The sequence below is a fragment of the Lissotriton helveticus genome, chromosome 4_1 (assembly GCF_964261635.1).
Source record: "Lissotriton helveticus chromosome 4_1, aLisHel1.1, whole genome shotgun sequence".
Classification (NCBI taxonomy): Eukaryota; Metazoa; Chordata; class Amphibia; order Caudata; family Salamandridae; genus Lissotriton; species Lissotriton helveticus.
In genome coordinates, this window is record NC_136063.1 from 1,851,481,724 (window position 1) to 1,851,506,540 (window position 24,817).

General features: G+C 45.3%; 1 protein-coding gene across 2 annotated transcripts in view; it reads left to right on the top strand.

Annotated features, from left to right (window-relative positions):
• The window catches only part of BRWD3 (bromodomain and WD repeat domain containing 3), a 1,637,103-nt gene that overhangs the window by 790,629 nt on the left and 821,657 nt on the right, over positions 1-24,817 (top strand). For both annotated transcript variants that reach the window (XM_078688510.1, XM_078688511.1), the window contains one exon: positions 3,990-4,072. In XM_078688510.1, coding sequence (XP_078544636.1) covers positions 3,990-4,072 — 83 coding nt within the window. The remainder of the gene's footprint in view (positions 1-3,989; positions 4,073-24,817) is intronic.

The following is a 24,817-nucleotide window of genomic DNA, read 5'->3' on the forward strand; positions in this document are numbered from 1 at the left end:
TGCTTCTCCAGCACAGTGACTTCGAGGCTGCGCTAGACCTGAAGGATTCCTATTTTCACGTACCAATACATCCTGCCCATCGCTGCTATGTCAGGTTTGTGGTCAGCGGAAAACATTGCTAATTCAAAGTGCGCAGTAGTAACCCCTCTGGGGTACTGCGCTTCGTGTTTACCAAGTGCCTTGCGGTGGTGACTGCATGCCTACGTAGACTGGGCGTCTACATTTTCCCATACCCGGACGACACACGTCACAATAGACCTTCAGCGCTCAGGGTTTATCAGCAAGGCCAAAAAATCGTACCTCCAACCCCTCCAGATCCATCCTTGCCTAGGGGCTGTTCTCAACTGGGATTGGTAGGCATAGCCTATCCAAACTCAGCCAGGATCAAATCAAATCAAATCAGGGACATTTGTATAGCGCACACATCACTTGGAAGTCTCATTGCGCTTGCAGACGGCTGTGATAGAGATGCTAGCTTAGTCATCAAATAGCCCTACTCAGTTTCTTACGAAAGCAGTTATGATCAGGGATGGTGCGCAAGTGTGAAGGAATTTTGTTCCATGATGCCGGTGCAAGAAAAGAGAAAGACCTGCCTTCTTTTATGGCAGTGCGGATTCTAAGCGGGATAAGTAATGATTCATTACTGGATCTGAGCACCATACGTGGCTGATATCAACATAATTTTTTAGATGAGTTTTTCGGACCGTTTCCATACATATGCTTGTGTGTCAAACAGAGGATCTTAAAAAGGATTCGTTTTCTCACCGGAAGCCACTGAAGGGCTCTTAAACAAGGAGAAGAAGAAGATTACGCGGAAGATCTAGGACTAACCTGGCAGCAGTGTTTGGAGTTTGTTTAAGAGCTTTTCGTTAATTGAGCCTTACCAAAAAGCATGATCTCTGACTTGCCACCATTCAATTGAAGGTGGTTGGAGCTCATCCACTTATCAATATGAGACATACATTTTTGGAAACACTGTTTGGTTTCAACAGGGTCTGGGCCAGTGGTGATCAGGATCTGCGTGTCGTCTGCATACAATATATTTCAAAAAGGGGGTGGTGATGGACAGAGTATCCGAGTTAATCAGAACACTCATACCCAGTCAACAGATCAGGGCTTGATCCATCACCGTTTTTTAGCTCACTGCACCATCCCAGTTCAGAACCTGCATACAATATGACATCAAATCCATAAGATTTGATCACCTTGGCTAGTGGAGTCGTATACAGGTTAAAAAGGGTCGGACTCAAAATAGAGCCCTGTGGTACTCCCATCTTGACCGGTCACACGAGATGCTACCAATTTGGACTGTTGTTACTCGTTCGGCTAGATAGCTCTTGAACCAATTGAGAGCATTTCCTCTGATACCTATCTCCCAGAGCCGATGTTCTAAAATGCTATGGGAGATGCTGTCAAAAGCGGCGGAAAGGTCGAGGATGGCTGACTGATGATTGTCCAAAGCCAGCCTGATGTTATCTGTTACCTCGACCAGAGCTGTCTCTGTACTGTGTGCCGCCCTAAAACCGGACTGTGAAGGGTTGAAAAGTCCATGGCTCTCGAGATGGTTGGTGTATGAGGGATTCTAACATTTTCCCAAAATAGAGATCCAGTCTCTTCAGGCACTGCTCCCACTTTTCCAAGCAAATCAACAACTCATGGTCAGAACAGTCATGCGCCTACTAGGCATACTGACCTCCTGCATTGCCATAAAACCACATGCCAGACTACTCATTCGTTCGTTGCAGGAATGCTTAGCGCAACAGTTGTCTTAGGCAGAGGGTCATTGGGACCATCTAGTGTTGATTGGCCACCACACTTGTCCCTCTCTGCAGTAGTGGAACACCAACAGCCTGTTGCAAGGGCGGCCTTTCCTCGAACTCGTTCCGCATAGGGTTTTTACAACAGATGCCTCCCTTTCGGGTTGGGGCGTACACCTACAAGCTCTGACTGCCAGGGACAGTGGGAACCTAGACACCAGGGCCTCCACATTAACTACTTGGAACTTCTTGTTTACCTCGCATTGAAGGCTTTCCTATGTCACCCGGTTAGGCAAGGTTTTTCTTGCCTGGGTGGACAGTATGACCGCCATGTATTACCTTAGAAAACAGGAAGGGACACGCTCTCCGCAACTGTCTCAGCTCTCCCAGAGCATTTGGTATTGGACTGTCTGCCGCAAAATTCCTTTGCTAGCCGAGTACCTTCTGGAGAAGTACAACGATTATGCCGTCCCCACAGGTAGACCTGTTTGCAGCACCAGAAAACACTAAATGCCCAAATTTTGCCTCCAGGTTCCCACAGTCGAGTGGCAGTGCACTAGGGATGAATTGGTAAGGGATATTTGCCTACGCTTTTCTGCCCCTCCACCTTCTTCCATTTGTGGTTTCGAGGCTTCAGCAGACATCCCTCACTCTCATTATGGTGGCACCCATATGTGCCTGCCAGCCCTGGGTCATGACTCAGTTCAAACTCTCTGGTTCTGCACAAGAGGCTCCCGAACAAGCCGGACCTTCTCACACACAACCATGGAGAAATCGGGCACCCAGATCCTTCAACCTTGTGATCTGACTCCTGAAGTCATAGAATTTGGTTACCTTAATCTTCCACCTGAATCCCTGAGTATTCTCAATGAAGCGCGCAGAACTACCAACTGCACCTGCTAGGTAGTCAAATGGAAAAGATTTGTGTGCCAATGTCACTCAAAAGATATTGATCCTTTAAAGCCACAGTGCAGGACATTGTCTGCCACTTGCTCCACTTGCAGGTTTCTGGTCTAGCCTTTATCTCCATACAATTACCCCTAGTCGCCTTAGCAGCCTATCTTTTGACAACACCTCTCTGTCTTCAGGATACCTGTCTTTAAAGCTTTCATGGAAGGTCTCAAGATGGTTATTCCTCCCCCGGTCCCACCGGTACCCTCATGGAATCTCAACATTAAACATTAAACAGGGGAGAGGAGTTGGCCTAATGGCTAAGGCGCTCGACCTCGGACCTGGGGAACTGGGATCGAGTCTCGGTAATGACGCTAAACTCCCTGGGACTCTGGGCAAATCACATGGGGCCAGATGTATGAAAGGGTTTTGCCCATTCTGTGTCTATGGGGAAATGTGTTGATACATATGGCCCTAATCTCCCCGTGCCTAACAAAAATTAATGTGTGTCCTCATGTAACGTAACTGGTGCTATGTAAAGTGATCTGATACCCGATTCGGATCCGGGTCAAGTTCGCGCTATATAAAACTCTGCAAAAAAAAAAAAAAAAGACTGGTTTCAGAATTAATTTCAGATTGTATTGGAAATCCCATCTCCCATGAAATTAATCATACAGTTCCTTGGTCAGGAAGCTACTGCTAACTCCTGGAGCATCCCTTCAGTCTCCACTAACACCATTCCACACATATCATTGCACATTCTTCCTTCTAGCAACAATGCAACAGACAGCACTTGGTTTAGCCAGAGGAGATGCTATGCCCAGGAGCACTATTGTTTTTGTAGGCCGCTTCATAGTACTCTTGCTCTTTGGGAGTGGAAGAGAAAGTAGTACTGAACTGCACACACTGCTAGAAACAGGCAGGTGGAAATCCTACACTTTGTGAAGAACATCTGCCTGCTCTCTTACCTTGTTATAATGGCCTCACTTGAGCAGTGATGTGCAAGTGCATCCTGCACCTTCTTGATGCTCATAAGACTACATAGTTATAATTTTCAGGGACATTCTCAACTACGTTTCATTTTTGGCATTATTTCATTTTCTAAGTCCTACAGTTTTTATTTGCATGAAATTTCAGCATGATGATTATGTGAACTTATGTTGTATATTTAGTGACGCCTAGCAAAGAGATATTTGAGCATCACTGTTCCGTTAGTGTTTTTAATTTTGTAAATGTTTTTGCACTCTCTTTAATTGATGAGACTCATAAGCTTATTATTTAAGTTGAAATGTTTCTACATCTTTAGTTGTACAGTTATATTTTTTCTCATTTGTATTATAGATATCATGATATGCCAGATGTTATTGACTTTCTTGTCTTGCATGAATTCTACAACGAAGCCAAAAAAAGAAATTGGAAAATTGGTACGTATTACATCATTTGTGCAATCAATACAGGAAAAAATGGTTACGTTCAGCTTCTGCTTTGTATTTTGTGGTGCAGCTTTTTACTAAGCAGTTATTCAAAGGCACAGCAACAGTGCAAAATTACACCATATGTCGTTCTCTATGCACTCTTATTTGCCATCTCAAATGGAAAACAAACTTGCAAATGTAGAGAATCAAGGTTGGGAGGGTTGATTTGGGGGCTCAGAGGGGGGAATGAGACTTGAGAATGTAGAGGGAAAATGTCATAGATTGTGCTTCTACTCAGTTTTTGAACATAAAGCATGTCCCCATCAATCTGGTGGGAAAGCACGTGGAGACCTCCCAACCCTAACAGAATCATTCCTTTTTTGATACACTGCAAGCTCATCCTCTATTTTAGGGTGACATCACTTGAAGACCTGAACATTCCTTTCTTGTGTGGCCAAGGTCCTCATTATGGGTGCAGCCTGTATGAAGCTGTCTTTATATGTGGTAGTGCCAATGTAAGCACACATCATGTAAAAAGTGCAGGCGACCCTTATTAGTTTACAGGGCTTACATTAATAATCCCAAGTGCTCTATTTGTGTTAGTATTGTTGAGCAGTTTAGGCTTATCAGAGGGTAGTGTTAAGCATTTGTTGTACACACAGAATCATTAAATGAGACATACACTCTGAAAGAAATCTGAGACCATTTTAGAAAAAAAAACCACAGATTTTTATATAATTTTAGACACCAAGATTATCAGAATCAGGTAATTACTTTCGGAGTTATAGGTTTTTGTAGAAATTGAAAAGTACAGTTGAATAACAGTTTTGAGGAATTAGCCTCGAACGCAGTAATATTATCCTATGGGATAAACATACTATATATATATATATATTCACTGAAAAACCATAGGTTTCAGGTCATATATAGTTAGGTATTAGCATTTAAAAAACCATTGAAATTGCTCCTATATAGTTAGTTGGACTAACTATATTTCGCGCACCCGCAATCCACTGCTGATGATGTCACATATTACATCATTCATGACATGGTCAGTGACATCACTGATGACATCATCCAGTGACTGTGTGTTTCTGTAAAGTTTAAATATGTTTTACATATTGAAGAATGAGTAGATGTATAAGTGTCTGGATGAAGGATTTAGTAGGCGTGTGACTGACTGTATGAGTGAGTGATTAAATGTGTCTTACTGAATGCATGGGTTAGTGACTAAACTGTCTGAATGTGTGCATCAGTATGTCTGTTGTTGTGGAAGATGCTGTATGTGTTGATCAGTAGCTATATGAGTGGCTATATGGGTCATTGATTGGTTGCCCAAGTATTTGTATGTGAGACTGAGTGTGTGTGTGGGTGACTGGGAGGTGTGTGACTCTGTGCATAGATGTGTGAGCAGTTGATTCACTAGGTGTATGAGTTCAAGAGTGCATATGGAAACAGTTGTATGGGCGGTTTACTGTGTGCATTGGTGTGTTGGTGAGTGAATGTATATCTCAGTGCTATATGTCCAAGTAAGTACATATGTAAAACACAGTGCTTGTGAGAGTTGGTATATATAAATGACTATACATGAGAGCCAGTGATTGTGCAAGTGGCCGTATGGATCAATGTGTACTTGTATCAGTGATTGTTTAAGAGAGTAAGTATGTGTTAGTATATGTTTGAATAAGTAAGGTGTTGTGTGTATAACTGTATCAATGAGGAAATGGGAGTGTGATTGATTCTTTGCATGACTGACTAGGTGTGTGAGAAACTCCATGGATGAGTGAAAGTGTGTGAGTGTCTCTATAGGTGTATAAGTGCATATGATAGTATTGTATTGATGAGTGACTGTATGTATGAGTGATTGTATGGGTGAATGAGTGGATGTGTGTGTAGACCTAGGAATCAGTGAGTGCGTATGTAGTAACTGGTATTGGTGTGTCAATGGTTTCAAGAATGGTAGTTTGTATTTAAGACTGGGTGTATCAAAGGTTAGATTAGAGTGTGAGGAGGTGCATCGTATTATCACATGAATGATGTCATCAGTGATGTCAATTGAGATGTCATCAGTGATGTCATTTGAGATGTCATCAGTGATGTCATTTGAGATGTCATCAGTGATGTCACTGACCATGTCTTGAATGATGTAATATTTGACATCATCAGCAGTGGATTGCGGGTGCGCGAAATATAGTTAGTCCAACTAACTATATAGGAGCAATTTCAATGGTTTTTTTAAATGCTAATACCTAACTATATATGACCTGAAACCTATGGTTTTTTCAGTGAATTTGCACGTTTTTTTAAATGCTAATTCCTAACTATATATGACCTGAAACCTATGGTTTTTTCAGTGAGTTTCCAAGGTTTTTTAAATGCTAATACCTAACTATATATGACCTGAAAGCTATGGTTTTTTTCAGTGAATTTGCAAGGTTTTTAAATTGCTAATACCTAACTATGTAAGGCTTCAAACCTATAGTTTTTTCAGTGAATATATATATTTTTGTTTCATATGATTACAGGGTCCGCGCACCGTGAGCGCTCCGAAAGCACACCGTAAACGCTACGAGCTCTTACCCCGACAAATTTTTTCAAATTTCTAAAACATAATATCTACGTTTTTAACGTTGATTTTAAAGGTAGACAATATTTGCTTTAATGTAGAAAATGGTTTTTAAAAACTTTTAACAACAGTATATTACTTTTTGAAGTAGTAATAAATCTCGCGAGGGTACGTCACACGTGCACGCAACGTAAGAGCTCCGTCCGTGCACCGTAAAAGCTTCGAGTTCTTACCCCCGAAAGTTTTATAAACTTGAAATCGTTATATCTACGTATTCATTGCACAATGTAAAGGTACACATTATCTGGGATAATAAAGAACATGTTAATTTAAACTTTTAAAGACCATATATAGCTTTATTAAAGCAATTATAAATCTCGCGAGGGTGCGTACTACGTAAGCGCATCGTAAGAAGACGCAAGTGCTCCGTAAACGGAACGTAAGCTTATGTAAACGCAATGTAAGCTTACGTAAGCGCTCCGTAAACGCTCCGTAAACGCTCCATAACCTTACGTCCAACCATGTGACCTCAGAACAAAAGATTCTATTGGTTTATAATACTTTCTACTCCAATTCTGGAAAGACCCCTCCCATCTTCATCATTCTTCTTTGGCTTTCGAGGAAGAAACACCTTTTTTCATCAGCACTTTGCTCCTGAAAAATCTATTGAAATGTCTGAACAGCAGCAACCTGTGCATTCAGAACATGAGGAACCTGAGCATTCTGAACACCAGGAACTTAAGAATTCTTCCAGTTCATCTTCAGATGAGTTTGTTCCTGAAACCCCTAGATCACCGAAAGAGTCCATAGTTTGAAAATTTTTTCAATTCCCAGATGGACAGAAAAAGGTAAATGCGTCTTTTGTCACATGTAAAATCTGTGACACAGTACTTTCCAGAGGGGATCCACAGAAGAAGTACAGCTTCTGATAGATACATCTGCCGTGTGGATTCCTCACCTTGTGAATACCCCTTTGCGTCAGCAACATTCGGAAATTCTTTTTTCGTAGCCTCGCGCCGACGTGGAGTCCTGACGTCATAGAGACACGACCTCGCTCGCGACTCCGCTGACGTCACCGACGCCTATAATAGGCCCACGCCGGCGTGATGACATCAGTTCCCTTTTTTCCGCGTCGTCGACGCTAACGGTTTCGGGATACTCTGTAGCCTTAGTACATTGTTACTTCGTTTCTTCAATTCTCCATTCTCAGATATTTCTGTTCTACTGTCATGTCGACAAAGAAGACCGGTTTTAAGCCTTGCAGAGAATGCGGGAAGATGATGTCCGTTACGGACCCTCACCAAGACTGTATCTGGTGTTTAAGCTCGGATCATGACGTCGATGGTTGTTCATCATGTCAAAAGATGAATCCGAAGGCTCTTCGTGAGAGGGAGTCTAAACTTCTTGTTGCCAAACTTAAAGCAAGTAAGGTTAAAAGATCCTCGAAGCATCCGAAGAAGTCGAGGTCGAGATCCAGGTCAAGGTCTCGAGAGGCGTCGGCCTCGAAGTCATCATCCGGTCATGCTTCCGGTTCCCACAAGAAGCATAAGAAGAGGAGACACGGATCCCGTAATCATTCCAGATCGAAGTCTCCCAAAAGGATGAAGTCGAAAGTGATTCCTCCGCATGAGTCGGATCGAGAAGGTGAGGCTTCGCCTTCGGAGTCGATGGTCCATTCTCCGACTCCAGTACCGGATCCGACTCCGACTCCGACTCCGTCTCCGGCTCCGTCTCCGTCTCCGGCTCCATCTCCGGCTCCGGAGGACACCGATAGAGTTCCTGTTGAGGAAGAGGTTTCGAATCCTGTTGAGGGAACAGATTCTAATGTGCCTCGAGGTCAGCCTGAGCATCCACCATTCCCGACTCCAGGTCAGGACCCTTCTGCGTTTTTAAACGCGATATATGGTGTTTTCTCGAGGTCGTGGTACCCCTCTGGAGCGCCTTCGGGTCCCATGGGTCCTATGGCTTTCAATTTGGGTGTTCCTCACTCTTATGCTCCAGCACCCTTCATGCCATATATGCCGGCTCCGACTCCGCTGTGGCAATACCAGGTTCCACCAAGATCGACGCCGATATCGACGCCGGCTCGGCCGAAGTTGACGACCCCGGTTCCGGCGTCACCGACTCCCTTGGATTCTATGGGGCAGCCTTCCAAGCCCTCGGATTCGATTCCGAAGTCGGCTCCGACGCCGTCGAATTCGGCGTTGGATTCGACTGCACTTCGAGTCAAAATGAGATCTCGTAGAGAAGCTCAACGACTTCTGGAGGAGCAGAGAGTTAATGATTCATCTTCTGAGGTGGAGGAAGGTGAACTGGAAGGGGATTGTTTCGAAGACCTGGCGGATGCTAGTGGTCTTGAGTTTTCTCCGGAGTGGTCTTTGCCTTCTGGACCTGATGCTCCCTCCAGGGATGTTCAACCTTATCATGTTGTCATGAAGAAGGCAGCAGGACTTTTAGGTCTGACTTTGCCCTCTGTCGAGTTTAAATCGAATTTGTTGACAGAGGTCCTCCATTCTCCTAGTTCGTCAGTAGAACCTTTGCTTCCATTTAACGATGCCTTAAAGGATCCTATAATGGAAGTTTGGAAGAAGCCTTTTTCTGCTCCTGCAGTTTCAAAAAGTGTGGCTAGGAGGTATAGAGTGGCTCCTGAGGATCCTGCTTTCTTATCTTCGCATCCTTCCCCTGAAAGTTTGGTAATTCAGGCCGCTTGCTCTAAAAAGTAGGTTGGGGCTTTTCCGCAGGTGCCTGGCGACAAAGAGGCCAAGAAACAAGATCAGGTCGCGAAGAAGATTTTTTCTTCGTCTAGCATGGCTTTGAAGTCTTCTAACGCCACTTGCCTCATGGGAAGATACATCATGCTCTTATGGACTCTATAAGTTCTTTGGTCCCTAAGGTTCCTGAGGCTAGTAGAAAGGACTTTGAAGAAGCTTTGGTCTGACACTCAGGCAGCGGCTCGTCACGTCATCCAAAGTGGACTTGATACAACAGATTCTGTGGCAAGGATCATGGGCACGGCGGTTGCCACGAGGCGTTCAGCCTGGTTGAAGTCATCTGACTTTTCAGCGGATATGCAGTCTGCATTATTGGATTTGCCTTTCGATGGCGAGGGGCTTTTTGGGAAGAAGGCAGACGCGGCCTTGGAGAGATTCAAGGACAGCAGGGCAACTGCTAGATCTCTTGGCCTTCAGGTCAGGGGTTCTACGGCCAGAAAGTTTAGGGGGTTTGGCCGCTCTTACTTTCGGTCGTATAGACCTGCTCAGCAGCAGCAGCAACAACAGCAGCAGCAGAATACCTTGTATAGGTCTTACAGAGGGAAGCAGAGAACACGTCCTCGAGGTCGTCAAGTCTCTTCCTCCTCCACCTCCTCCAACCCCCCAGCCACAGAGAAGCAGCCCTAGATCCTCCATTCAGGATCATGTAGGCCCAGTGGGGGGTCGGCTTACCTACTTTCTACGAGATTGGGAATCGGTTACATCAGATCTTTGGGTTCTCAATCTCGTAGAAAATGGGTATGCCCTTCCCTTTCGGGAATTCCCTCCCAATTACCCTCCTTGCCAGGGATATTGCTCAGAGGAACATCTGTTACTCCTACAGGAGGAAGTCCAAACACTTTTGAGAAAAGGTGCGATAGAGGTGGTTCCAGAGCAGGAAAGGGGTCAGGGATGCTACTCCCGGTATTTCCTGATTCCCAAGAAGGATGGCAGGCTTCGTCCGATCCTGGATCTCAGGATCTTGAATTTTTATCTGAAGCAGGAGAAATTCAAGATGCTCACCCTTGCTCAGGTTCTTCAGGCTCTGCTGGAAGAAGACTGGATGGTGTCACTCGACTTGCAGGATGCGTACTTTCCCATCCCAATCCTGAAGTCGCACAGGAGGTATCTCCGTTTTACGGTTGGGTCACAACACTACCAGTTTGCGGTCCTTTCGTTTGGACTTACTACTGCACCTCGGGTCTTCACCAAGGTGATGGCAGTGGTGGCGGCGCATCTCAGAAGATCGGGTTTTCCGGTATTCCCGTATCTAGACGATTGGCTGATCAAAGCGGAGTCGTCAGAGACTGTGCTTCAGCATCTGCAGGAGACAACCCAGTTGTTGTACAGGTTGGGTTTTTCGATAAACGTGCCCAAATCTCACCTGGTGCCCTACCAGCGCAACCTGTTCATAGGTGCGGTACTGGACACTACTGTATGTCGTGCATTCCCTCCTCCTCAAAGGATTCGCGACATACGGGAGATGATTCCTTTATTTTACAATGGAGAGGTCGTTCCAGTCCTGAAGGTCCTTCGCCTGCTCGGTCTGATGGCTTCATGCATTCTGTTGGTCAACCATGCACGCTGGCACATGAGGGCACTCCAGTGGTGCCTCCGCAGACAGTGGTATCAGCACAATGGAGATCTCAGGGAGTCAGTGAGGATCTCCAGAGAAGCTGCAGCGGATCTGTCTTGGTGGGGCGTGGAAGGCAATCTGTCCCAAGGAAAGCCTTTTCATCTTCCCCCATCGGTGGCCACGGTGATAACGGATGCATCCACCCTCGGGTGGGGTGCTCATCTGGGGGATCTGGAGGTCAAGGGTCTTTGGTCTCCAGAGGAAAGGTTGCTTCACATCAACCTTCTAGAATTGCGGGCGATACGTTTGGCGCTCAAGGCCTTCCTCCCTTCCCTTCGCGGTCGGTCTGTTCAGGTCCTAACGGACAACACGACTGCGATGTGGTACATCAACAAGCAGGGAGGGGTAGGGTCGCAGTGTCTCTGCAGAGAGGCTCTGCGTCTCTGGTCCTGGGTGCAGGACCATCAGATTTGTCTGATGGCGAATCATCTGGCCGGATTGTTGAACGTTCATGCAGACAGTCTCAGTCGGCAGTTCTCTGCCGACCACGAGTGGAGGCTTCACCCGGAGGTGGTTCTTGACTTCTTTCGGATGTGGGGGACTCCTCCGGTGGACCTGTTCGCCACTCGCGAGAATGCGCACTGCCTGTCATTCTGCAGTCTCCAGTATCCGATGCAAGGAGCCTTGGGGGATGCGTTTCAGTTGAGTTGGAGGGGTCAACTCCTTTACGCGTTTCCCCCCATACCTTTGATTCCTCGGGTTCTGAGGAAGATTCGCCAAGACCGGGCCCAAGTCATATTGGTCGCCCCGGATTGGCCAAGAAGGGTGTGGTATACAGATCTACTCCACCTCTCCTCTCACCCGCCGCTCCGTCTCCCTCTCAGGGCAGACCTCCTCTCTCAGATGGAGGGGCAGGTTCTACACCCCCACCTCCAGACATTACACCTTCATGCCTGGAGATTGAACGGGGCAACCTGATTTCTTTTTCCCTCCCACCTGACGTTGTGGATGTCATCTTGTCAGCCAGGCGTGACTCCACTAAGTCTATCTATTCTTATAGGTGGGCGAAATTTGTCTCGTGGTGTGGGGATAAGTCTATTGACCCTTTGAAAGCCCATCTGTCTGACGCTCTCCAATTTGCCCTTTCTCTGGCGCAACAGGGGCTTGCTGTTGCCACGGTGAAAGGTTATCTTTCAGCGCTGTCGGCATTTCTCTGTTTGCCTGACCAGCCCTCTCTTTTTAAATCACCGGTTGTTTTAAGGTTTTTGAAGGGCCTCACAAATAAGTTCCCTCCTACTCCTTTTATTGTGCCTCAGTGGGACTTGAATCTTGTGTTGACCTTTTTGATGGGTGCTCCCTTTGAGCCTCTCCACAAATGTCCCATGAGGCTTCTTACCCTTAAAACAGTCTTCCTCGTTGCAATAACCTCGGCAAGGAGGGTAAGTGAGCTTCAAGCTCTTAGTCACAAGCCCCCTTTCTTGACCATTCATGCTGATCGAATGGTTCTTAGGACCAGGGCTGCTTTTCTGCCTAAGGTGGTAACTCCCTTCCATCTAGGGCAGTCCATTACCCTACCTTCTTTTTATCCTCCCCCTCACCCTTCTAAGGAGGAAGAGAGACTGCACCGTCTGGACCCTAAGAGGGCGGTGTCCGTTTACTTGGACAGATCCAAGGACTTTCGTTTGGAAGACCAGCTCTTCATTGGGTTTGCTGGCTGCAAGAAAGGAAGAGCGGTCCATAAAAGAACCTTGTCGAGATGGATCGTCCTCTGCATAAAGATCTGCTACTCTTTGGCCGGTAAGGGAACCTCCAGAGGGTATAAGGGCTCATTCTACAAGAGCTAAGTCTTCGACCTCTGCATTGGCTAGAGGTGTGCCTGTAGAGGATATTTGTAGAGCGGCAACTTGGTCTTCCCTCCACACTTTCGCGAAGCATTACTGCTTAGATTCCGAAGTGAGGAGCGACGGTCACTTTGCACGCTCTGTCCTTCAGGATTTCCTGGTCTAGAAGAGTGGGCACCCTCCTCCGGGAGTGGGGACTGCTGTGGGACTCTATTCACAAGGTGAGGAATCCACACGGCAGATGTATCTATCAGAAGAACAAGTTACTTACCTTCGGTAACGCTTTTCCTGGTAGATACTGCCTGTGGATTCCTCACTGACCCACCCGCCTCCCCGTTGTCCACTCTTCTGTGCCAGAGTTACTGTTATGTAATGTATATATATATATATATATATATTGTTGTCAGGGAAATGTTTCATTTTCTTTCTTGCATTTACTTTACACTGTGTGTATTTGCCATTTCTATTGTGTACTGCGTATACTGTATGCTTTTCTACTGTCATTGGTCCGTCCGTGTGCCTCGATGGCACGGAAAAAAGGGCGGAACTGATGTCATCACGCCGGCGTGGGCCTATTATAGGCGTCGGTGACGTCAGCGGAGTCGCGAGCGAGGTCGTGTCTCTATGACGTCAGGACTCCACGTCGGCGCGAGGCTACGAAAAAAGAATTTCCGAATGTTGCTGACGCAAAGGGGTATTCACAAGGTGAGGAATCCACAGGCAGATATAGTATCTACCAGAAAAAGCGTCACCGAAGGTAAGTAACTTGTTCTTTGGAACTTATAGCATGGAACGCCATGTCAAGAATATACACCCAAACAATTGGTTTAAAGCTGTAATGAAAAGATCATCAGAGGAGCAGGGCTCTGCTCCCAGCACTTCTTCTCAATCAACAGCACCACCAATGCAAGCATCAACGATTGCAATTATCCAACCAGAACTTAAGAATTTGATGATGCAATGCATTCGTTGCCAGAAACTAATAGCCTTTGGACAAGAGTCCATTCAAGTTAGCCTGCAAAAAACCAGGAGCCACAGGTGCATCCCATAATTTTTTCTTTATTTTTCATAGTTTGTTCCGGTTGAACAAATATCTGCCTTAAAAAGTTTATTTCTTTACATCGTTTTTCAAGCAAAACAACAACAAAACAAAAAAAAAGTTATTTTTAGAACTACCTCTACTGGTTAAAGAAAGAACTAAATTTCTATGTTTGTATGTAAAAGTTTGTCATAGTGAATGTCAAAGTGCAAAACTATAAGAATGTGGTACAGCATAAACCTATAAGGTGTTTACCTATAGTATACTGTACTACTTCCAAAGCACTGAAATGTAAAATATTTATATAAATATGTTACAACTCAATGGGGCAGATGTACTTAATCTCGATTTATCTACTCATAAATACCAAATCATACCACTTCAATATTTAAGAGTAGGTAATTTGGATGTAGGTAATTTCTCTTTTGAAATTACCGAATCTGTATAATTCAGTCATTTTACCGAATCGGTATTTACCGATTTGGTAATTGCCATTGATTCCTATAAGTCTTGAGGCCAATAGGAATCAATGGCAATTACCGAATCAGTAAATACAGAATCGGTAAAATTACCGAATTGACAAGGGGGACAGGTTGTCACTTTGACAGCCTGTTGCACCCCTGATTCTGACTTGTGTGCCATGTCACACACATACATGGTCTTACGACATGTATGTGTGCCACATGGCACAAATGTACATGCACAGATATGCATGTACACAGGAATTCATTATTTACCTCCGAAAGTTTTATAAACTTTAAATCGTTATATCTACGTATTCATTGCACAATGTAAAGGTACACATTATCTGGGATAATAAAGAACATGTTAATTTAAACTTTTAAAGACCATATATAGCTTTATTAAAGCAATTATAAATCTCGCGAGGGTGCGTACTACGTAAGCGCATCGTAAGAAGACGTAAGTGCTCCGTAAACGGAACGTAAGCTTACGTAAACGCAACGTAAGCTTACGTAAGCGCTCCGTAAACGCTCCATAACCTTACGTCCAACCATGTGACCTCAGAACAAAAGATTCTATTGGTTTATAATACTTCCTACTCCAATTCTGGAAAGACCCCTCCCATCTTCATCATTCTTCTTTGGCTTTCGAGGAAGAAACACCTTTTTTCATCAGCACTTTGCTCCTGAAAAATCTATTGAAATGTCTGAACAGCAGCAACCTGTGCATTCAGAACATGAGGAACCTGAGCATTCTGAACACCAGGAACTTAAGAATTCTTCCAGTTCATCTTCAGATGAGTTTGTTTCTGAAACCCCTAGATCACGGAAAGAGTCCATAGGTTGGAAATTTTTTCAATTCCCAGATGGACAGAAAAAGGTAAATGCGTCTTTTGTCACATGTAAAATCTGTGACACGGTACTTTCCAGAGGGGATCCACAGAAGAAGTACAGCTTTAGAACTTATAGCATGGAACGCCATGTCAAGAATATACACCCAAACAATTGGTTTAAAGCTGTAATGAAAAGATCATCAGAGGAGCAGGGCTCTGCTCCCAGCACTTCTTCTCAATCAACAGCACCACCAATGCAAGCATCAACAATTGCAATTATCCAACCAGAACTTAAGAATTTGATGATGCAATGCATTCGTTGCCAGAAACTAATAGCCTTTGGACAAGAGTCCATTCAAGTTAGCCTGCAAAAAAACAGAAGCCACAGGTGCATCCCATAATTTTTTTGTTTATTTTTCATAGTTTGTTCCGGTTGAACAATTATCTGCCTTAAAAAGTTTATTTCTTTACATCGTTTTTCAAGCAAAACAAATACAAAACAAAAAAAAAGTTATTTTTAGAACTACCTCTACTGGTTAAAGAAAGAACTAAATTTCTATGTTTGTATGTAAAAGTTTGTCATAGTGAATGTCAAAGTGCAAAACTATAAGAATGTGGTACAGCATAAACCTATAAGGTGTTTACCTATAGTATACTGTACTTTTTATTTTTTTATTTTATTTTTTATTTTGAAAGTTTTATATAGCGCGAACAAGATCTTTGCAGATAACAGAGCGCTTTACAAAGGCAGGTGGAAGGGTAGGGAAACATGGGAGCATAGTAGGAAGGTAGGTCATCAAGTTAATGTAAATAATACAAATATTACATATAGTACAGGTATGAGGTAGCATGGCATAGTTGGAACGTAGGTCATCAAAACAATGTAGCTAATACAGAAATAGAAGATAATACAGATATGAGGGAGCAAGAATCTAAACACTTTAGTCTAATACAAGTAAAAACACATGTGCATAGGATTCGGACCGGAAATACTGATCGACGCATTGTAGATCAAACGTAGTTGTTCAAGTGTATTTAGCCATAAGGATATTTTTGACTTCTTTCTTAAAAAGAAGAGTGGAGGAGATGAGTCTGGTTTCAGGAGGGAGTGCGTTCCAGATCCTAGGCGCCATTCCTGAGAAGGAGGGTTTGTAAGTTTTTTCCTTCCGGAATCTACGAGGTTTCAGCAGTAGATTGTTTGTGCTTCTGGTGGTTCTGGACCCGCCGGAAATTGTCAACTTATGAGTGAGGTAGCCGGGTGATTTCAGGTGTATAGCCTTGTGCGTCAAGCAGGCAATTTTCAGCTGTATTCTGGCTTCAAAAGGCAGCCAGTTCAATGATTTAAAGTCAGGGGAGATATGCAAATGTTTTTTTGATCCAGTGAGGAGTCTTGCTGCCGCGTTTAGTGACGCTCTGAGGGGTGCGGTTGTAGTTAGGGGTAGTCCGCAGAGGGCCACGCTGCCGTAGTCTATGCGAGGGATGACTAGTGCTTGTACTGCGGTTTGGAAGTCTTTTGCTGGGAGGAAGGGTTTAAGTTTCCTCAAGGTATTTATTTGGAAGTTCGCCCCCTTAGTTGCCTTGCTGATATGCTGCTGCATGTTGAGGTTGGTGTCAAGTGTTATGCCTAAAGATTTTGCTGAATCCACGATGGTCGGTTGGACATTGAGTGCTGTAAGGTGCTTAAGCCATGTTTGTGCGGCAGATATTTTCGTGGGAGGTGAGATTAGGAGGAACTCAGTTTTCATAGCATTGAGTTTGAGGTGGTTATCGGCCAGCCAAGATTGGGTGCTTCTGATCGTTGAGTTCAGACTCAGGATGTCTTTGGGGGATTGTACCTTGATATACAGTTGAGTGTCATCGGCGTACATGTGAAAGTGTACATTGGATGCTTGTAGCAAGGTGGTGAGAGGTTCCATAACTAGGTTGAACAGAGTAGGGGATAGGCAGGATCCTTGAGGGACACCTAGCGATACCGGTACTGGAGAAGACATCAAGTTTTTGCTCTTGAATTTTTGAGACCGGTTGTGTAGAAAGGAAGTGAACCAACGAAGAACAGTCCCAGAGAAGCCCATTCTTGTGTTTAAGAGTTCGAGTAAGTTCTCATGTTTCACTGTGTCGAATGCTGAATAGAGATCGAGAAGGATGAGGAGACAGGTATCATTTTGGTCTAAAATTTGGAGGGCATCGTCAGTTATGTGAGTCATGGCTGTTTCAGTGCTGTGCCCTGCTCGGAAGCCTGATTGATGTGGGTTGAGAAGATCAAACTGTTCTATGTGCTTTGTCAGTTGTAGTTGGACGCATTTTTCTAAAAGTTTGGCGAGAGTGGGATTGTTGGTAATCGGACGGTAATTGCTTAGATCAGTGGGGTCGGCTGTTGGTTTCTTCAGTAAAGGTGTAACTTGTCCAACTTTGAGGGAGTCTGGGATGGTTCCTTGTTGAAGTGAGCTATTGATAATTTTAGTCCATAGTGGGAGGAGGAAAGGGATGAAGTCTTTTACGGCGTTAGCAGGGAGAGGGTCAGTGAGGTGATTGGATGGTTTTAGGGTGCTGAGTATTCTGTCAATTTCTTCTTCAGAGTAGGTGTCAAAGGATGACCATGTCGCATTGTTTTTTAGATTATTGGGTGTTATGCAGTTGGGTATTGAGTAAAGGCTTGCGTCCTTGAGGAGGTCAATCCTTATATTGTCAGTTTTTTTTGTTAAAGAAAGCCGAGAAATCTTCACATGAAGGAGTGATGCTCATCATGTCGACAGCTGGGGGTTGTTCCTTAGATTGAGATCGGATTAGCTCGAACATTTTACTTGGACGTTTTTTTGCTTGGTCTAGCTGGAGTCTGAAGAACTCTGACTTTGAGCGTTTTATTTTCCGGAAGTATGCGTTTATCTTTTTCCTCAGAGTTTTTAGGTGCAGTGTCGAGGGGGCAGATCTCCAGGTGCGCTCTGCCATTCGCATAGCCCGTCTGTCTTCATTGAGACTCCCGTTGTACCAGGGGTTGGATATCTTGGTGGATACTCTTTTCAGTTGCAGTGAAGCGGCCTCATTGATTATTGAGGCCATGGAGTTGAGATAGTGGTCAGTTAGGTACTGAACATCAGTAACGCCGGTAGGGGGGAGTAGGAGATTGCAGCTGTTAGGGGGTAGAGAGTTTGGATTGAGTTTCCTCAGGTCTCTTTTCCAAACTTTTGGCATGGAGTATTGCACCGGGATGCGTTTAACTTTTTCCTTGATGAGGAATGTGATAATATGGTGGTCTGACAAGTCACAAGGTTTGATTGAATCAAGTTGAATGGTGCCTTCTTTGGAGATGACAAGGTCGAGGATAGAGCCTTTGTCATGTGTCGGAGTGTTGCATAATTGAGTGAGGTCAGTAGCGTTAAGGAAATTTTTGAGGCTATTAACTACTGCGTCACTGCAGTCATTCCAGTGGAGATTGTAGTCGCCAAGGTAAATTTGTGTGTTTTGCCGTCCTGAGTTGATTGACATTGTGTCCATGAGTTGTTGGGAGAAGACGAGGTTGTCCCCCGGAGGGTGGTATATGATGTGCAGTGAACATACAGGTTTGTTCTCACTGATGACATCAAGGCAGAAATATTCACAGGAGGTAAGCGAAGGGGCGGTGACTTTATTAATTGAGAGGTTGCTCTTGTAAATGCAAGCGATTCCGCCACCTGTCTTGTTGGACCTGTCAAGTCTAGTGATGCAGTAGTTGGGGGGGACTAGGATATCCATGATAGGATTGGAGGATTCAGTTAACCATGTTTCAGTCAGTATAGCCAGGTCAAGGTTCATAGACATGATGAGGTCAGCGACCTCCGACAAGTGTTTTTTGGGCCGATCTACAGTTGAGAAGTGTGCATTTGAGTCTGGGGGTGCAAGGGGAGGTGGAGGGGTCTATAGTGAGAGGGACTTTAGTGAGGTTGTTGGGAACAGAGCCTCTGTTGCTATGCATGGGATGCCTGATAGGGTTGGAGAGAATCGTAGGAATGGACAGGTGTGTGGTGGCTAAGATGTTCTGGGTTGCCGGGACATATGTGTTGAGTAGGATGTGTATGTCGCGGTCCGAGAGAGTCTTGATAGCGCGCTGGGGGTGGTTGGAGGTATTGCGAGAGGGGATAGAGGTCCAATGCAGGGGGTGAGTAGGATGTGTCTTGATAGTGCGCTGGGGCCGGTTGGAGGTATTGCGAGAGGAGATAGAGGTCCCATTTAAGGGGTGAATAGGATGTGAGGGGGCGTTGTTTATTCGTTAAGAGGTGGTGGTGGGAGGGGTGCCTGGGGTGCGTGAGGAGTAACTCTTTGAGCGTGTGAATTTCTTCTTTCACTTGGAGGAGGGTGGTCATGATTGTGTCCAGCGTGCAGTTGGGTATGGGGTTGGTGTTATTGGAAGGGTAATCAATGACAGGAGGGGTGAAGCAACTGGTCGTTGCGGGGGTGCAAGTATAGTAAAAGGGAGTGAGAGTGGGGGGGGGGAGATGTTGTGGGAGGAGTGGGGGCCAGGAGTGGCGGGAGTGCTAGGAGTGGGGGGGGAACGATTGAGGGAGGAGTGAAGGCTAGGAGTGGCGGGAGTGCAGGGTGTGCAGGAGTGAGGGCTAGGAGTGGCGGGAGTGCAGGAGTGAGGGCTAGGAGTGGTGGGAGTGCAGGGAGTGGGGGGGGAAATGTTGAGGGAGGGGTGTAGGTCGGGAATGGGTTGAGTGCAGAGAATGGGGGGGGCTGTTGAGGGAGGAGTGAAGGCTAAGAGTGGCGGGAGTGGGGGGGAGATGTTGAGGGAGGGGTGTATGTCAGGAGTGGGTTGAGAGCAAAGAGTGGGGGGGGAGATGTTGAGGGAGGAGTGGGGGCCCAGAGAGGCGAGAGAGCAGGGAGTGGGGGGAGAGAGGTCACGGCAGGAGGGGGAGCTAGGAGAGGCGGGAGAGCAGGGAGTGGCGGTGGTGGAGAAAGTGGGGGGGGAGTTGGGATGGGATAGAGTCGAGTTGTGAGGGTCAGAAGCGGTGGGTCGTTCTGAGCCGTTAGTTGGAAGTGTGGAGTTCTGGCTCAGTTGGATTGGAGTATGTGTGGAGGTCCGACTGTTGGAAAGTGGGGAACAGGTTGTCGAGTAGTTCCAGGTTCCTGACTGTGGATTGAATTAGGACAATCCCGTTATTGTAGATAGTAATGGCTGTTCTGCCTGGGAAGAGTTGGGATGGTGCGATGGAGAGTGTTAGTCCATGAGCGGATTTCCTGATGGTGGAGACGTTGAGTAAGGTAAGGAACGCTTTTCTCCATTGAGCTCTGCGTGCGGTGTGGAAGATGATATCGGTGTTCAGGGATCCATTTACCGTTGAGAAGTAGGTGTCGGCAAAGGGTGTTTCAGGGTGGGACCTCAGGAAGTTGTGTTTAAAGCGTTTAGCGGCTTTTTTGGTGAGTGCGGGTGGGTAGTTTATTTTATATGTGTGCTTGCCGCTGTGATCCATGTTAGGATGGCGTAAAGGTGGGTGTGGGAGAGTGAACAGAAGAGATTTACAAGAGTACAGATAAATGCAGACAATAAGTTACATGGGTCAGAAGAGACACTAGTGAGAAATCACAATATAAGTGGTAGCAAATAAGTGCATTACAAGAATAAAAAGTGAAATGGGTGCAGCATACACAAACATACACTAAACAGATATGAGTATAATACAGATGAAATACTGGAATAAAATATAGATGCCAACAGCAAGTTAATGCGTCAAGTGACACTAATGCGCAGCCGGAAATATATGAGGTAGCGATCGGTGCAAAGTGAAATAGGTGCAGGTTAAAAATATCCAAGGTACAAGTAGAAGTATAATACTGCAATAATGGCAGACACTCTAACCAAAATATGAGAGGTAGCAATTGGTGCAGTCCAGGAATAAAGAAAGTGACATGGGTGCAGCTTACAAAAAATGCACAGAAATATATGCAATACAAGAATACAAAGTGAAATGGGTGCAGCTTATAGAAATGTACAGTATAAAAATAGAAGTAGAATACTAATGATATATCGGACCAAAATACAGGTGCAAACAAAAAGCAAAATGACATTAGTGAGCAGCCAGAAATATCTGAGGTAGCGGTCGGTGCATTAAGTACAAGTAGAAGTAAAAACTGCAATAAAAGGCAGACACTCGGTAGTTGAGATTAGTCTAAAGAGGCCAGTTCTTAGGGTATGATCATATAATGAAAAAGACTAGTTCATGATGGCTGCCAAAGAGAGAGATCGCCAAAGAGAGAGAGAGATCAGTCTAAAATGGCCGCCAAATAGGGGGGATGGAGACGATAGGAGAGAGAGAGACCAGTCTAAAATGGCCGCCCAAATATGATAGTCCTCTGTTAGTTGCTGTTGCTTTAGGAACAGGGAAGGGCAGATTCAGTTTCTATTTGAGCAAGCCCAGTTCCTATCTTGCTGGGAGGGAGTCTTATCTCTATCTTGGTGGTCTTGTGTGGAGGAGTCAAGCCGGGGAGCCTCGTGGGCATCGGAGGTACAGGAGGAGATTTATTGCTACAGTTTTATGGCCCCAGCCATTTTGAACAAAGAAAGTGTGTACAAGCGAGTGGGGTAGATAAATACCTTCTTGTAGATTCTTCTCAGCCCATACTATGATGTTGCCAGCAAAGTGGTGCAAAGTGATGTATTTATCGGAGGTCTAGACAAAAAGAACACAACTACATTGTGCAACGCCTACTGGCAGGTTGATGTGCGTGCACGGCCAGAACTGCTGAGCTGCAACCCCTTCCGTCTCGATAGGCGTTGTTTTAAAGTTCCCTATTGCCTGTTCCCCTCCTCCTGTAGTTCCCCTGGGCAACGACGTGATGCCGTGTGTTTTCCCGTCCGCCTCCGGGCTCAGGACTCAGGCATCTCCGCTGGGCTGCGGTGCAACACCTCCGTTCACCTCAGCTCCCGGCACAGATGGGCAGGCTCCAGTCGTCCATTGTCCGCTCTCCCCCCGGAACCGGCCCGCCTCAAGGCTCCACTCCTGCCGCTCCCTGGGCGGCGGCGCCCCACCCCCGATCCCCTCAGGCTCCCGTCGCAGGCGGGGCAGGCTCCCGATGTGCGTCGTCGCTCCTCCGGATCCCGCCCGCCTCGGGGCTCCACTCCGTCAGTTGCTGTCCCTGTGGCGGCGCATCACGCCTCCGCTCGCCACCCGCCTCCCGAGTGGACCTTTCAGACCCCGCCGATATCTCCCGGCACCGTAGTAGCAGCAATCCAATCCCTGCAGCCGGTGCCGGTGGTGGTGCTCACAGTCGCACCGGACGCCTCCGACGGCCAGACCGCTGGTGTGTCCACCTCCACTATGCCCGGCGCTAGCAGTGGTGTTTGCAGGCGCGTCGGACACCTCCGGTGCACAGCCACAGCTCGTCCTGCAGGCAGCCACTGACTCACGGGCAACCACAACGTGCACCCGTCGTCCGCAGCGGACTCCAAGCAGCAGGCATCCACGTCGTGCTCCGCATCTGGCCAGAGGGGGCCCAGGGTCCGAGGAGGAAGGCGGTGGTGACTCGGTCCTCTCCTGTGTTGTGCCGCCTCCAGGCAGGTCGGGGATCCCCAGCAGGTTTCGACCTCCGCCAGGCAGGTAAGGAAGATAATGTTACTTGTAAATCCAGTTACTTGTAGATCCAGTTACTTTTGTAGATCCAGTTACTTTCGTGTTGCTTTGCACAGAAACGGTGGGGATGCAGCTGGGTGCTAACGGAGATCAAAACCAAAATTGGGATCTCCAGCACTTGGAGCTCTTACCAAGAGCTCCTACCCGGCGGCCATCTTAGCTTGGTTCCTACTACTTAAGTACTCCTAAGTACTACTTCCAAAGTACTGAAATGTAACATATGTATATAAATATGTTACAACTCAATGGGCCAGATGTACGTAATCTCGATTTACCTACTCATAAATACCAAGGGCCCGATGTAGGTAATCCCAGAATACCACTTCTTAAATATCGAATCATACCAATTCGGTATTTAAGAACTGGCAAGGGGGATGTAGGTATTTTTACCGAATTAATTACCGATTCGGTGAAATTCGGTAATTACCGATTCGATAATTACCAAATCTGTATTTGCCATTGATTCCTATGGGCCTTGAAGCCCATAGGAATCAATGGCAAATACTGATTCGGTAATTACCGAATCGGTAAATACCGAATCCTGACAGGGGGAACAGGGTGTGACTTTGACACCCTGTAGCACCCCTGTTTTTGGCTTGTGTGCAATGTGACACACATACATGCCCTTAAGGAATGTATGTGTGCCACATGGCACAGGTGTACATGGACAGATGTGCATGTACACAGGAATTCCTTATTTACCACCCAATTGTATTGAGTGGTAAATAACGAATTCTTAGACGCCTCTAGCACGATCAATAGTGCTACCTACATTAGAATTTACAGATTTGGTATTTTTACCGAGTCTGTATTTACCGATTCGGTAATTTTACCGATTTGGTAAATACAGAATCGGTAAAAATACCAAATCTGTAAATAAATGCCTCCTACATAGGAAAAGGCATTTACCAGTCGGTAACGGCCAAATTCAGCCGTTACCGACCAGTAAATGCCTACCTACATCGCTTCCAAATCATACCACTTCAATATTTAAGAGTAGGTAAATGGGATGTAGGTAATTTCTCTTTTGAAATTACTGAATCTGTTTAATTCAGTCATTTTACCGAATCGGTATTTACCGATTCGGTAATTGCCATTGATTCCTATGGGCCTTGAGGCCAATAGGAATCAATGGCAATTACTGAATCAGTAAATACCGATTCGGTAAAATTACCGAATTGTCAAGGGGGACAGGTTGTCACTTTGACAGCCTGTTGCACCCCTGATTCTGACTTGTGTGCCATGTCACACACATACATGGTCTTACGACATGTATGTGTGCCACATGGCACAAATGTACATGCACAGATATGCATGTACACAGGAATTCATTATTTACCTCCGAAAGTTTTATAAACTTTAAATCGTTATATCTACGTATTAATTGAACAATATAAAGGAACACATTACCTGGGATAATAAAGAACATGTTTATTTTAAACTTTCAAACAACATATATAACTTTATTTAAACAATTATAAATATCACGAGGGTGCTAAATCATTATATCTACATATTCATTATACAATATAAAGGAACATATTAACTGAGATAATAAAGAACATGTTTATTTTAAACTTTTAAACAACATATATAACTTTATTTAAACACTTATAAATGTCACAAGGGTACGTACCACGTAAGCACATCATAAGAGGACGTAAGCGCTCCGTAAATAAAACGTAAACGCAACATAAGCTTACCTGAGCACTCCGTAAACGCTCCGTAAACACTCCGTAAGCTTACGTCCAACCATGTGACCTTATAACAAAAGATTTTATTGGTTTATAATACTTCCTACTCTAATTCTTGAAAGACCCCTCCCATCTTCATCATTCTTCTTTGGCTTTCGAGGAAGCAACACCTTTTTTCATCAGCACTTTGCTCTTGAAAAATCTACTGAAATGGCTGAACAGCAGGAACCTGAGAAACCCCTAGAACAAAGAGAGAGTCCAAAGTACGGAAATTTTTTAAATACCCAATAAAATAGAAAAAGGTAAATGTGCCTTTTGTCACATGTAAAATCTGTGACACAGTACTTTCAAGAGGGGATCCACAGAAGAAGTGCAGCTTTGGAACTTATAGCA